Genomic DNA, 12,481 nt, shown 5'->3' with positions numbered 1-12,481 from the left:
CAGGGCGCCGGGCTGTGGTTCATGGCCGGGCTCTACCGGCCGGGGCTCGTGGCCGGGCCCGGAAGCTCAGCTTTTTCTGCAGTGACTTCAGGAGCAGGTGCCACCTTGCAGTGCCTGCTCCCCATGTTGGAGCCCGCACCGCCCGCTGCTCGGGTGACAGCCCGCACCGCCCGCTGCTCGGGTGACAGCCCGCACTGCCCGCTGCTCGGGTGACACCTGGCTGCCCGGCGTGCCCCACCCAGAGCTCACCTGCAGCTTCCCGGAGACGTTTGTTCCCCGGCGCTGACGGCACAGTGGGCCCTGTCGCTGGGAGACTCCACTTCCCAGCGTGCCCCGCGGCGCGCCCGCGCCTGCCGCTCCCGGCCGGCCCCGCGCGCACCCGGCCGGCCCGGCGGGAGGCGGCAGCCCTGGCCGAGCGGGTCCCGTCGAGCGCGGGTCCAGCGAGGCCGCCCGCCCCGCCGCGGCCCGGGCCCAGGAGGTAGGAGCCGTGTCCCCGCTGCCCTGTCCCCGCCGCGGGCCGTGCCTGCGCTGAGGCGGCGCGGCCCGGCCCCTGACGCGGCGCCGCTCTGCTCTGCCAGGGCCTCCGGTGGCGGCCGGCGGAGCGCCGCGGCCGGCTTCAGGTCCCCGGTGAGGCCCTGCGCGGGCTGAGGGGAGCGGGCCCTGCTCCAGGGCTGCCCCGGCCGCCGTCTGTGGCCTGCCCCGTCGGCACGGCACGGCACGGCACGGCCGGGGGTGTGTTTTCTTGGGGGGGAGCTGCCGGCCTCGCCCCCCGGCGCTGCCTCCTCCTGGCAGCGCCTCTGAACACCGAAGTGGTGGGGTTTACGTTTTTATTTTCACCTGACGCTGTAAATCTACAAAATGCCGAAGAATATGATGGGGGGCGGGCTAACGTTACAGAAACCCATCAATATTTTACCTGAGCTCCCCCCCTCCCTGCCCAGGAGACGCGCTTTTCCTTTTTTTTCTCCTCTTTTATCCACTTTTATCCACTGACACATCAGCGTATTTTCTGATTAGTGCCCCCCAGCACTGCAGCATCTTCCCCTGGGCAGAGGTGGCGTGAAATGTGTTCTCTCTGCTCTACAGATTCCCCCCTCCCGCGTCCTGCCAACCTAATGGAACCAGCCAAGAAGCCCTGCAGTATGAAATCAAAGAGCTGAAACAGAAAGACCTTGCTCTAGACCAGGAAACTGCACAATTATTGTCTGAGTATGTCCTTGGCGAGCTCAGTGTCCGCTGTGATGCCTCAATTATTTTTGTTTAAAAAAGAAAAATGGTCTAGGGCTAGAGCTAAAAGCCATCCTCCTAGGCCACCGTTTTTATCATGGTGTTGTGCAACACTGGTTACAGCGTTGTCTTGATTTATGCGACCCGTTAAGAGAGAACTCTTTCCACTTTATTTGGTAAAGCAAACCCAGGTTTTACTAGGAGCTCGGATAGGAGGATTTTAACTTTACCCCAGGTGTTGCTGAGGCAATTACCTGCAAACTGGGAATGAATGATGCTATGACACATCATGCTACCAGAAGGCCTTGCTCATGTGAGAATTAAAACTGAGATTGTGGCTTGTATGACCTGCCCGGTTTAGCCCCAGATAAAACCGTTTCCTTGTTTGTTCCATCCTGATCAAGGGTTTATTTCTTTCCTGTCTGAAGCGAGTGGGTTAAACGTTGGTGTTCAAGAAGCAGAGGTGTTTCCCAGGCAAGCAAAGGGCCTGGAAAGAGGCGGGTGCCGCTTACAGGGTAGCGCAACTGCTTTACTGTGGTTTCTTATGACCTACTGTGGCAGCTGCTTATTAGCAGCTCTTTTGAGATAAAGTTGCTGCTTGGTTTTTAAAGAGAGGGTATCTCTGTGGGTTATTTGTTGCAAAGGAGTGTTATTTTCTAAGGTCACGTGTAGTACAGAGAATGGAAATGGCAGAGCAACAAAGGCTGTTCCCAAAGCTTTTTTGCTTTACCACCTTACATTTTTTTTTCACTAGCTACAGATTAGAGATATAGATATAAATTGAGCTCACCACAGCCTATTCCTGTTTCTACTTGATTCTGAGAATTCAGGTGGGTTGGGGTTTTTTTGTAAGTCGATGTGGCAAAAAAAAACCAACTCAAAATGAGGGTCTGCTCATTTGTAGCTTTCGTGTTGATGACTTGCAGCAACTGTACTTGCTGCCTTCGGATTCTGCTTTAGATAGTGCCAGGCTTGAGCGTCTCAAATCTCCTTGCTGTGCTCGGTCGGTCAGTAGGGGCAACACTCGCTGTGCGGCATTTTTGACCTTTTCTGCTTTTATTGCTACAGAGGCTACAGCCTGGAGGAATTGGAGCAGCGCATTTCTCTGCTCCATGAGTACAATGATATTAAAGATGCTGGACAGACGCTGCTGGGCAAACTGGGTAAGGAAGGGGAAAAGTGTTGATGAACAACTCAGTCAATGTTTTCATGTAGACAGAGAGAGAGAAGGTACTATGCCATGAAGGCAGAGCTTGTTTTAAAGATTCTTGAATTCTAGGGCTTTCATTGCCCAGCCACCTGTGCAAGCACAAACACTTCTGTCGTTATTTTCACAGGATGTGTTTAGAACCGAACATGCGAAAGAATTGTCATTTACTGCTATTTTAGTCTGTGTTATGTACGGCCAAAATGTGTTAAGTCTTACTAATTTTTGTCAGTTTTGCACTTCATATACTTTAAAAAAGTGTTGAGACAAGCAGAGAGCACAGCTGCAAAACCTTAGGTTGGTTCCTTAGCTATAGGAGGTTCTGTGAGATAGTTAGGGGCTACTGGGAGGAAAACACAACTTTTCTGACTGGTCTGATATTTCTGTAATGAAAATAGCGGTCTTTCTTTTCCAGCTGTTATCCGAGGGGTTACTACAAAGCAGCTCTACCCTGAATACGATCTGGAGCTTAGCGACTAGTATTGAACCTGAAGACTGCCCCGTCCTGCAAAAATGACACTTACTGGGCCGTGACGTTTTGGTGTGGTATTGGTTCAGAGCTGACAGAAGGTGGCCTCAGAAGCGTGTGTGTAGAATTGCAACAGCGTGTGGATTAGCTGCCTTATTTCTGAGAAGCTTTACAACGCGAAAGCTGTTGAATCTGTCAACTGTGTCCTGCTTGTGGGAAAGGGATGTAGGACTTTGGATAATTTTGTCTCCTGTCTGATGGGACAGTATTTTATTTTTTTTTTCGTTTCTTGGAAAGGCCGTAATTCAGGTTGATGTGAAGACTCTTCCTGTGGAGACCTTGCTTCTCTCCAACATCCAGGGGCTGTTTGGTTACTGAATAATAGAGGAAGCGAGGGCATGCAAACGTGCAATGTAATAGCTGCTTTGAAAGAAAAGAAAAAACCCTCAGAAGCAGCAAGGGAAGAAGGCTGAAGTTGTGGTGGCTTGGGGGTTGGTTTTGTTTTATGATCACATCTGGGTGAGTCTGGGTATTCTGCATTTTTGTACTTAACTGCTCGGGTAGCTAGAGGTTCTGTATCATTTCTGTGGTAAATGGCAAAAGGTGAAGTTGTATTGAACTGTCCTGTCTGAATAAAGCAGCTGTCGCATTTCTCAGTAATTCGCTTATTTAAGAGCCTATAAAACAGTGCATGAACCTGGGAGCAAATTCTTAACCTCTATTCTGAGACAACTGTAACATCTATTAGTCAAATGTTTTCTGAGGACTCTCAATGGTGACGGTGTGGCAGCGCTACCCAGTAAGGGGTAGGTGCCGAATTGCCTTGACTGCTACAGAGGCTACAGCCTGGAGGAACTGGAGCAGCACATTTCGTTTTTGCGGCTAAAAAAGGAACAGTCAAAAGTAAGGAAGAAGCGAGTGGTGCGGCAGAGCGGTAATAAGGGAAGCAGTAGCGATGATGAAAATGATATCGGCAGACGGATTACAGAGGAGTGGAGGAGAGTGCACTTGGAAAGCATGAAAGAGGGAGCGCACACGTTTCCCATGATATTACAAGATAGACACCCAGGCCAATATCAGGCATTTCACTGGGAAATGATTAAGGAGCTACGGAAAACTTGTCATGCAAAACGCACTATATTCTCCTTTTACACAGACTTTATTAGAGAACGTGATGATGGGTCCGCAGCTAGTGACTCTGCTAGAATGGATCCGTGACAAAGTGCTGGACTTTCCACCTGATGGCACCTGGAAAATTCCTGCCTGGCAAGCGGTCAGCAGGCGATTGTGTGATGCTGCCGTGGAGGAGGACTCCGTGGCAGGCATGTGTTTAGCGCCTTGGTGGCAAATTCTGACTTCTCTTTGCCAAGTGTGGGCTAATTCGACTAACAGTGCTAAACCGGGGGAGGCTGTAAATCCCCCCGACAGTGCGGCTCTTCTCAACACACCGTCAGCGATGGCGATTCCGTCCACACCTCCTCTGCCCCCAGAGCTCCTGTCACTGATTGCAGCGACCCTCACAGCACAGGACCAAGCGCGGGAACAGGACAACTCAGACAATGATTCCATTGACACCGATAAACCTTTTGACTCAGGTCCTATAGATCCGGAAGAGGAGCTAGACCTTTTTCCTCCTCCCCCTGATGCACTGGCTGTATTTTCGGGGAGGGTGAAAGGGGGTCTGAGGGATCAGTGGCAGGAATGCAGGCGGGAAGCGCTTAAGCGAGGGCATTTGGGAGGCGCCATGGCACGTTCACTATTTTGTCAGCCAAATCAACCTGCAGAGTGGCAGCCTGTGCAATACGAGGCTGTTAAAGCCGTGCGGGAAGGGGGGAATTCATAGTACATTTGCTATTCCCTTCTTGAAGCGATGGCAGAGCCTTATACACTCACACCACGTGATTATTGGAAGTCATCGCTTTGTGTTGTACGCACGCCGACGCAGTGCATGATGCGGTTATCTGATTTTTGCGAGCTATGTGTAGTGGCCTCGATTGAAAAGCTTAATCGGGGAATTGCTGTGAACTGTGAGCCGTTGGCTGGAGAAAATAATTGTGCTGACCGATCCTGTGACTCAGGCAAGGCATCCCAGGGACAGCTATTTGCAGACGGAGGAGATGGCTATGAAGGCAGTCCGGATAGGGGCATATGGGAGTCTGGGCGAGCCTCTAGTGCGTCGTTCGCCACGGTCTTGCAGGGTCCTAGAGAGTCATAGACTAACTTTATTGATCGGCTTCAGAATATTTTGCAACAAGTCGAGCATGAGGAAGCTCAAGGGTTGCTTTCAAAACAACTAGCTGTGATAATGCCAATGAAAATTGCAAATGGGCATCGCAGCCCTTGCACAGTCGCAACCCCAACACGTGTCAAATGGTTATAACCCAGAACTCACAGCAGACTGTAACTCTCAGGTTGAGTTCTGGAATGCAGCGTAACACATTTTTGCTTCTCTAATCTCTTCTGTAAGAACAGTGCACGCTCTTCACGTGCTTCATAAATAAGGCTGCTACCTTGCTAAAGAAAGTAATACTACAATACTATTTCTTTTTTTTTTCCTGGCTTGTTATTATAATCACCTTAACCACCATATTGATGTTTGCCTTCTGTCTCCCATGCCTTTTTGTCCTGTATTCAGCGTTTAGTTGATTGTGACACAAATCAGGTCATGGGCACCCAGCTACACACAACCTTTGCCTTGCCACAATTCACAAGCAAAAAAGAGGAGGATAGAGAACGTCTGAAGAGAGATACAGGAGAGGAAAATGGGGAATGGCTGACCTAACGAGATGAGAGAACAGCTAGGTATTGTGAAGGAGAGGAGGAAAGATGAACATGCTTATCTAGTGACAAATAGGTGTCCGCATGCATGTAGTGGTACATAGCTATGTAACTGCGTGAATGATTTCTGCCCTGAGCCTGGTGGTATGTGCAGCTGCGTTTTGTGTCCGGGCTCAGAGATGTAAATATGGGCTTCTCTGTTATGGTAAAGTGTCTCCGGTTGCAAAAAGAGAAAAGAAAAAAAAAAAGAAAAAAAAAGAACAAAAAAAAAAAAGAAAAAAAAGAAAAAGAAAAAAAAGAAAAAAAGAACAAAAAGAAAAAAAAGAAGAAAAAAAGTGACTTTAATAAGATTGCAACCTAATCGAATTCCAAGAGATTTGAGATAAGATGAACTTCTGAATTTTGTTCATAAGTTGTAATGGAGTGCTACCTATATATGAATGCTAGAACATAACTCTATTTCAGCGTGACCAGAATTTAAGAAACAACTGCATCAGCACACTGACAGAATACCTTTTGAATTATTTCTTTTTTTCATAACCTCTACATTGGGAACAGCTCAAGGTGAAAACAGACTGTTCAAATCCTCAGCTGTTGCCTCAGAAGGAATAACATGTTCTTTGTGTACAGGTGAATTTAACACAGCTGAAAATTTGTTTTGGGTTAAAAGTCAAGTATCTGTCACCCCTTCATCACCACCACCGCAACCTTTAAGGTCGGTGGGAAAAGTATTCTGTACTCCGTCGCAGTGGTGAAACTTCAGTTGAGCTGCATTAGTTTGTGTACTTAACTGCAGCTCCTTTGGTGAAAATGAAGTTGTCATAGAAGTTAGACTTTAACTTGAGTAACGTACCATTTGATACCTTGTAAGCGAGAAAGATTGTGTCCCGACAGCATGCTCTTTCCCACGCTTGTGCCTAGAGTTGTACTTGAAATCAGTTTGCGTGTTAAGCTTAAACCTAATCACACAGATATCTCAAAGTCCACAAAGATACATCACTGCTTAGGGGATTCTTGCAGTATAGCAGGTGCAAAACCCGTTCCAAAGTAACGATCTAGAGAAGTGTTCTCTTTCAGGAACACCATTTTCTCACTTCTCATAGATTATACGCCATACAACATAGTATCTCTCCATAAAGTGACTTGTGGCTAAACTGCATTCTGCAAATTTGTCTTAGAAATAGATGCTTGCATTTTCACCTGGTTAAGTTCCCTAAGCTAAAGGATAGCGACCTAGGCATTGTTACGAAGCTCAAAGATAGTGACAACAGCGATGGAGAAGAGTGATTTAACACGTAGTTGATTTATGGTTCATACAGGACTATATCACACTACAAAACCGGTATTAATTCAGAGTTGTGGATGTACTGCATGTTCAGGTAATAGTTTATCTACAATTTTTTTCAAAAAAAAAAGGTGACTAAGCTATAAATAACTGTATACGATTATCTTTCCCTATTTTTTTAAGCTTTTTTTTTATTTCCCTGTTTGTGTATAGTTTTATATATCTATCTATAAACAACCAACACAAAGCATCCAGAACATTTTGAGAAACTTTTATAGTTAACTTCTGCATTTAATTCCAGTAACAATCTAGAGGTGTCCACTCAGATGTTTGTTTAGTTCCAAGTCTTCACTGTATGCTTTCAGGTTCTTTGAACAGCAGCAATAACAGTTGAGCAGTTATTTAAAGTAAAACTTTGCTCCACACAATTTCCACTTCCATGCTTTAGAATGGAGGCACAGCGGAACACTCGCCCAAGGGCAAGATTTCAAGAGCTTTTAAGTAGGTTTTATCTATTCATTTTAGGATAGAAAATGTTTCTTAACAGCTTATACGTAGAATTTACAAGTTAAACACAATTTCTCATGCTCATTTATTTGATTAGAAGTTTCTGAAAAATATTTTCATACAATTTCCATAGCTTACTGCATGTTCTTGTAAATAATCATAAACCTGTATGTTGACCTCTGTATGAAATGCACCGATAACAACTTTAACATTTTGTGAACCTGATTGAAATGTACAAATGTACACATAAAATAAGGCCAAAATTGGTAATTAAGTAATGAGACAGAAAACAAAAGAAAAAGGAATGAAAATTCCATAACATGGTAAAGCAACCTTTTACAAAATAAAAACCAACAAAGAAACAAAACCACAAACCACAAACAGGGGTGAATTGTAGAGAACAGAGACAGTGGGTTGTTTTGACATTGATAATGTGCAGCTGAGAACCTGCAGCAAAGAGCCAAATAACTTTGAGGGAGTATGAGAAGAAACCAGGATGAGACAGAAAGAAAGGAGGAATGTGATCTCACCTGTAGAAGCTAAGTGAACAGCAGCGAGTAGCCTGCCACAGCACTCTCCAAACTAGCCAGCTGCAACAAGGTCTTTTACCACCACACTTTTCATGGCAGTCCCTCTGCTGCCTTCTCGTCTCGTCTTGACTCATCCAGGGCACACTCACCCTCTCTGCTTCTTCCTCCCCTCTCTTCCTTGGCTGCCCTCTCTTCCTCGGCTGCCCAACCGCTTCACAGAACCAGCCACAGCTGCACCTTGTCTACACCAGCCAACCCACCGCCCCTGAAGCCAGCCCACGGCTGTATATTATCAATGCTAATTAACCCAGCTTCGTTCCTCTGCAGTAGCCTATAGTGCACAGCACTAAGGAATGTGTTGTATGAACCTTCCGGGCCATTCCGCATCGATTCACACTCAGTTACAAAAATTGAAGGACATGTCACAGGGCTCACAGCATGAACTATTGGGAGATTGGTTGCGGAATCTTTTCAAGTCTTGGGGAACCACCAGATGGTTGCAGGAGTTTACAACTCGCAGAGGAATACTGTTATTGCTAATTGTACTTATATTGACCATTATTCCCTGTACGCTGAACTGTGTAAGATCTATGATTCAAAAGTAGTTTAACCTCTAATGTTGTTTCTGTTCAAAATAAAGACGGGGGAAGTGTAGAGAGCTTTATGTCCAGTGCTGGAGGCCACGATGCCTGTGAAGGGCCTTGAAGGCTAAAGAAGAGAGAAAGTAAGATAAGGTTGGCTGAACGCCTGGAAGGAAGACGCGATATGAAGCAAGGCCAGAGCGGATGCGCGATGCCACATCTCGGCGGCTGGCTGAGAACATGAAACTCACAGAGATAAGAAAGAAGAGAGAAAAAAAATGCAAGAGGTTCAGTGCATTTGCAGCTTAGTAATTAACCAATTCTATGTAGCCAAGACTTGTGTGAACCAACGATACTTTAGTATGGGGCGCGTGAACAGCAAACGAGGATATTATAAGCGTGGGTTCTGGACTAATAAAAGGTCTTCTGGTCGAACTCAGGAGTCCACGTCATCATCTCCTCAGGCCATATGCTCCTCCTTCTTGTCTGCCATTGCATGGACCTGCAAGGCCACACAATAAAAGTTAAAACAATGTTCATGGTGCATTCACTCCTGCCTGTGTTTGTCTAAAGCAGCTGTGATGCTGCCCCTGGTGTTACCTGTTCAGAGAGCTGCTGCACCTGCTGCTGCCAAATGCTCTGCTCCTCCTTCAGTTTCTCTACATACTGATCTCTTTCTGCCTGGAGCTGGTGAACTGACTCCGAGAGCTGTTCAAAACAAAATAAAACACAAAAAAAATCACATTGGCTAAATAAATTTGGCAGTGACTGCTTCAGGGATAAAGCCTGAAGAAACCAGTGTCAACGCAAAGCTCAGGCTGCATTCTTCTGCCACACAAGTCTCTCCACAGACATTAAGATGTGGATGTCATTTCGTACAACCCCTGAGCAACCTGGGTTAACAGGCCTGCCTTCTCCAGTGCCACCTGCAACTGCTGCTTTGCATCCAGACTCCCTGCCTGACTTGAGAACTGCCAAGAAAAAACAAAAAGTTATGGCAAAATGTTAACATGCCACTTCTGCATAGCCTTTCCCCTGATAGCATCCTGCCACATGATCCATGTTGCAACCTTAAAGTGCTCCAACACACGGTGATGTTCAATGAAAAAGAAAAAAAAGGAGAGGGAGAAGGAGATTAAAATGAAAAAGCTTGGATTTTAGCCCTGTAAAACAGGCTGAACTAGGCAGCTCCTCCCTACCAATTTTATATTCACTATTTGTTTGATTAAAACCTATTCTCTTAATTTAAAAATCTGGCTCAGAAACTTTGTGCATTTCCAGAGTCTGTATTACACAGCCAGATCAGATGGTATACAAGCTTGTGATTTTAAAAGTTGTCAAACACATCAGGAATTTAAAGCCAATGTCTGGAGCATGTCAGTTGGCACACAGTACTTTTCCCAGAAGAGGAGCAGCTGCCTTTATTTCAAGGGTAACTTAAGCCACTGACTGGGGAGGAAGAAAAAAAAACAAAACCAAAAATAAACAAAAGAGCAGTTTCTTCCCTCACAGGCTCAGGTTCACACAAGCTTGCTCTCTGAACTGCTAACAGCTGGCTTCCTGAATTCCCTTCCTAACTGGCTGCTTCTCTTAACTTTCCCCAGCTGACCTTCGAGTTACCATTGTCCAATTCACCTTCTGCAAGGGTGGGTACAAACACCACCCCTATTCAACTGGCTTCTCAGTGAGACCACATGACAGCTGCGTAACCAAAATGCCAAACAGATACAAAGCAGGAAAAGTCATCGTATTGTCACGCCCTGTATGTTCAGTCACCCTCTCATATTGTACAACATTCTTTTCACAGACCAGTGTCACAACAGCTTTCAGTCTACTGCTCCAGCTCCTTCAAACAGACCTTCTGTTCCTCAGAGGCCTCGCTGAAGGCCTTTGACCAAGAGGATGCCTCGATGAGGTTTTGTGCCTTCCTTTCAGAACAAGGGTTAAGCCTTGCCCCCACTCTCAGGAGCAAAGTCTTACAACGGTCAGTGCGATCTACCCTCACAGCCTGGAAGCAGTATGGTCACCTGTTGGATCATCCGTTCAGCCATTTCCAGTTTCTTACGCAAATCCTCCATATCCAACTCCTTGGCTGAGATCTCGGAAACCAGGCAGCGAACCTTCTCTGACAGCTCTGCATTCTGCTGCTTTATTTCCTCACTACTTTTGCTGAAACAAACCAAAATTAAAGCAGCATCACTGTATGTACTATGGGTCTGGTCAAGTACATGTCATATATTTACAATCCAGCTATTTGTAACAGTTAGAATCACAGAAACATCACAGCCAGTCACTTTTTTTAAGTTGAATATCCAGCCTCCCAAGTCACCACCTGTGGTGCATGCCCCTTGTGATGTTTTGTGGCTCTACCGCGAAGAGCAGTGTTACTCTGCAGTAACAAGCAGTAAATGGACCTACCTCTGTTTGTACAGCTCCTGTTTCAGGTCTTCTCGCTCCTTCATTAACTCTTCGTTATGCTGGAGAAAAAAAGAAATGACTGATTCAGCTGCAGACTTCAGCAAAATACTTCACCTTTAGCACATCAGCTGAAGTGGAAAGCATCAGAACTTTGGCAAAATCCTTCAGGACAGGTTTGCTTAGAACCTCCTGAATTTGCCAGGAATAAATCTGCTCAGCCTTTTCAAACGCGATGCTACTAACTGAACGTGAGGTCGTTTCTGCAGACTTCTGGATTAATATCAATACTAAAGTGTGTGCCTGATGGAGACCCTCCTGAGACAAGGTCTCGGTGGCGCTTCTGTTGCGTGGAGCTGGCAAGACTAATGAAGTAAGGTGCCGGATCTGAAGACAGCAACTGGACCATATGATTAGTGGTCACAGAAACCTGAATGACATTTGCCTTGACCATGGAGAATACAGGGCTTTACAAGGTTAATTAACAATTAACAATGGTACTTTCTGCCTCTTCTCCGAGCAGGGACTACAGACTTTGCATTAGTGGACTGACAAGCAAATAGCCAAAGGCAGAGCTCCTGGCGAAGCATAAGCAGAGGTGACTCTTACCTTCTCTGCCTGTTTTTGCAGCAGAGAGACGAAGGCCAAAGTACGTTCCAGCTCCAATACCCTTTGGCGAGATGAACGTAAAGGAGCAGCAAAGCTCTCGGCTTCTCCTGAACAAGTCAGAACAGAGTGAGTTGAGGCTGGACCACAAAGAACTTTTTGGAACTGGCTGAACAGCACTTTCTGCTTTGTCAACAAGCTCTTAAGGCAGCACAGAGCTTTGTAAGTCAGTAGACCTAGTTCCACCCCTGGCTCTACAGGTGGTTCACTAGCAGCTCTGGGCAGTAAAGCTCTCTGTAACTACCATCCTCACTTTGAGGGAGATGATGAAACTGCCGCTGCAGAATAGGCAATATGTTGGTTGGGATCTTTCTTTCTAATAGAAGAAGTTGCTCAAACTTGGTGCAGAATGAAGGGCTTGGTAAAACCTACCTTTACACGATAGCTGTGTGGGAGTGAGGGTGGAGAAAAGGGAACTACGTTTTAAAAGGATCAGAAGAAAGTCAGAAAGGAACAGCCTGGGGTAGTCACCGGGGCTGAACAGGGCTGACAAGGCTTTAGCGATGCACAAAAGAACCTCAACTGCCATGGGATCAACATGCTCCCACTTGGGGGCAGCTCTGGCAACAGAGGCAGCGATGGTGCCAAGTATTGCCCACCGAGGAGTCGCCGAGTGCTGTGAGCTGGCTGCCAGCAACTGTCATGCCTCTGGCTTGAAATTCACACTTTGACCAACAGCTTGAGCTGGAGTGCTCACAGTCAATTACCTGATTTCTCCTGTGCAGCTCGCTGAGTAGGTGCAAGTGCCGTCTGACACTCAGACTTCTCGGAAACTAGAATTCCAATAGTCTGGATACGACCCTTTGGGAAAGGAAA

The 12,481-nt window shown here is 46.4% G+C and overlaps 2 protein-coding genes across 2 annotated transcripts; one reads left to right on the top strand and one right to left on the bottom strand.

The window, feature by feature from the left end:
* The first annotated feature begins 21 nt into the window (after positions 1–21).
* LOC130155063 (DNA repair protein SWI5 homolog) lies at positions 22–3,575 on the top strand. Its single transcript, XM_056351996.1, has 5 exons — positions 22–56; positions 188–478; positions 1,087–1,209; positions 2,296–2,390; positions 2,850–3,575. The coding sequence occupies exons 1-5, from the start codon at positions 22–24 to the stop codon at positions 2,912–2,914; spliced, it is 609 nt and encodes a 202-aa protein (XP_056207971.1). The 3' UTR covers positions 2,915–3,575.
* Positions 3,576–7,221: 3,646 nt separating this feature from the next.
* On the bottom strand, positions 7,222–11,896 carry LOC130154654 (golgin subfamily A member 2-like). Its single transcript, XM_056350902.1, has 5 exons — positions 11,609–11,896; positions 11,003–11,061; positions 10,612–10,753; positions 9,185–9,292; positions 7,222–9,086 (listed from the first exon to the last, which is right to left on the bottom strand). The coding sequence occupies exons 2-5, from the start codon at positions 11,044–11,046 to the stop codon at positions 9,045–9,047; spliced, it is 336 nt and encodes a 111-aa protein (XP_056206877.1). The 5' UTR covers positions 11,047–11,061; positions 11,609–11,896; the 3' UTR covers positions 7,222–9,044.
* Positions 11,897–12,481: the final 585 nt, after the last annotated feature.

This window comes from Falco biarmicus, chromosome 9 (assembly GCF_023638135.1).
Source record: "Falco biarmicus isolate bFalBia1 chromosome 9, bFalBia1.pri, whole genome shotgun sequence".
NCBI lineage: Eukaryota > Metazoa > Chordata > Aves > Falconiformes > Falconidae > Falco > Falco biarmicus.
The sequence above is the reverse complement of the archived record's forward strand: the minus strand, read 5'-3'. Positions and strand labels throughout refer to the sequence as shown.

Excerpts from the sequence above, each read along its gene's own strand:
- LOC130155063 (XM_056351996.1), top strand. The coding sequence starts at position 22 with ATGGCCGGGCTCTACCGGCCGGGGCTCGTGGCCGG. Across the intron at positions 1,210-2,295 it reads ACTGCACAATTATTGTCTGA|AGGCTACAGCCTGGAGGAAT; the intron begins GTATGTCCTTGG and ends TTATTGCTACAG. Across the intron at positions 2,391-2,849 it reads GACGCTGCTGGGCAAACTGG|CTGTTATCCGAGGGGTTACT; the intron begins GTAAGGAAGGGG and ends TTTCTTTTCCAG.
- LOC130154654 (XM_056350902.1), bottom strand. The coding sequence starts at position 11,046 with ATGAAGGAGCGAGAAGACCTGAAACAGGAGCTGTACAAACAGAG. Across the intron at positions 10,754-11,002 it reads CAGGAGCTGTACAAACAGAG|CAAAAGTAGTGAGGAAATAA; the intron begins GTAGGTCCATTT and ends GGTTTGTTTCAG. Across the intron at positions 9,087-9,184 it reads TGCAGCAGCTCTCTGAACAG|GTCCATGCAATGGCAGACAA; the intron begins GTAACACCAGGG and ends GTGGCCTTGCAG.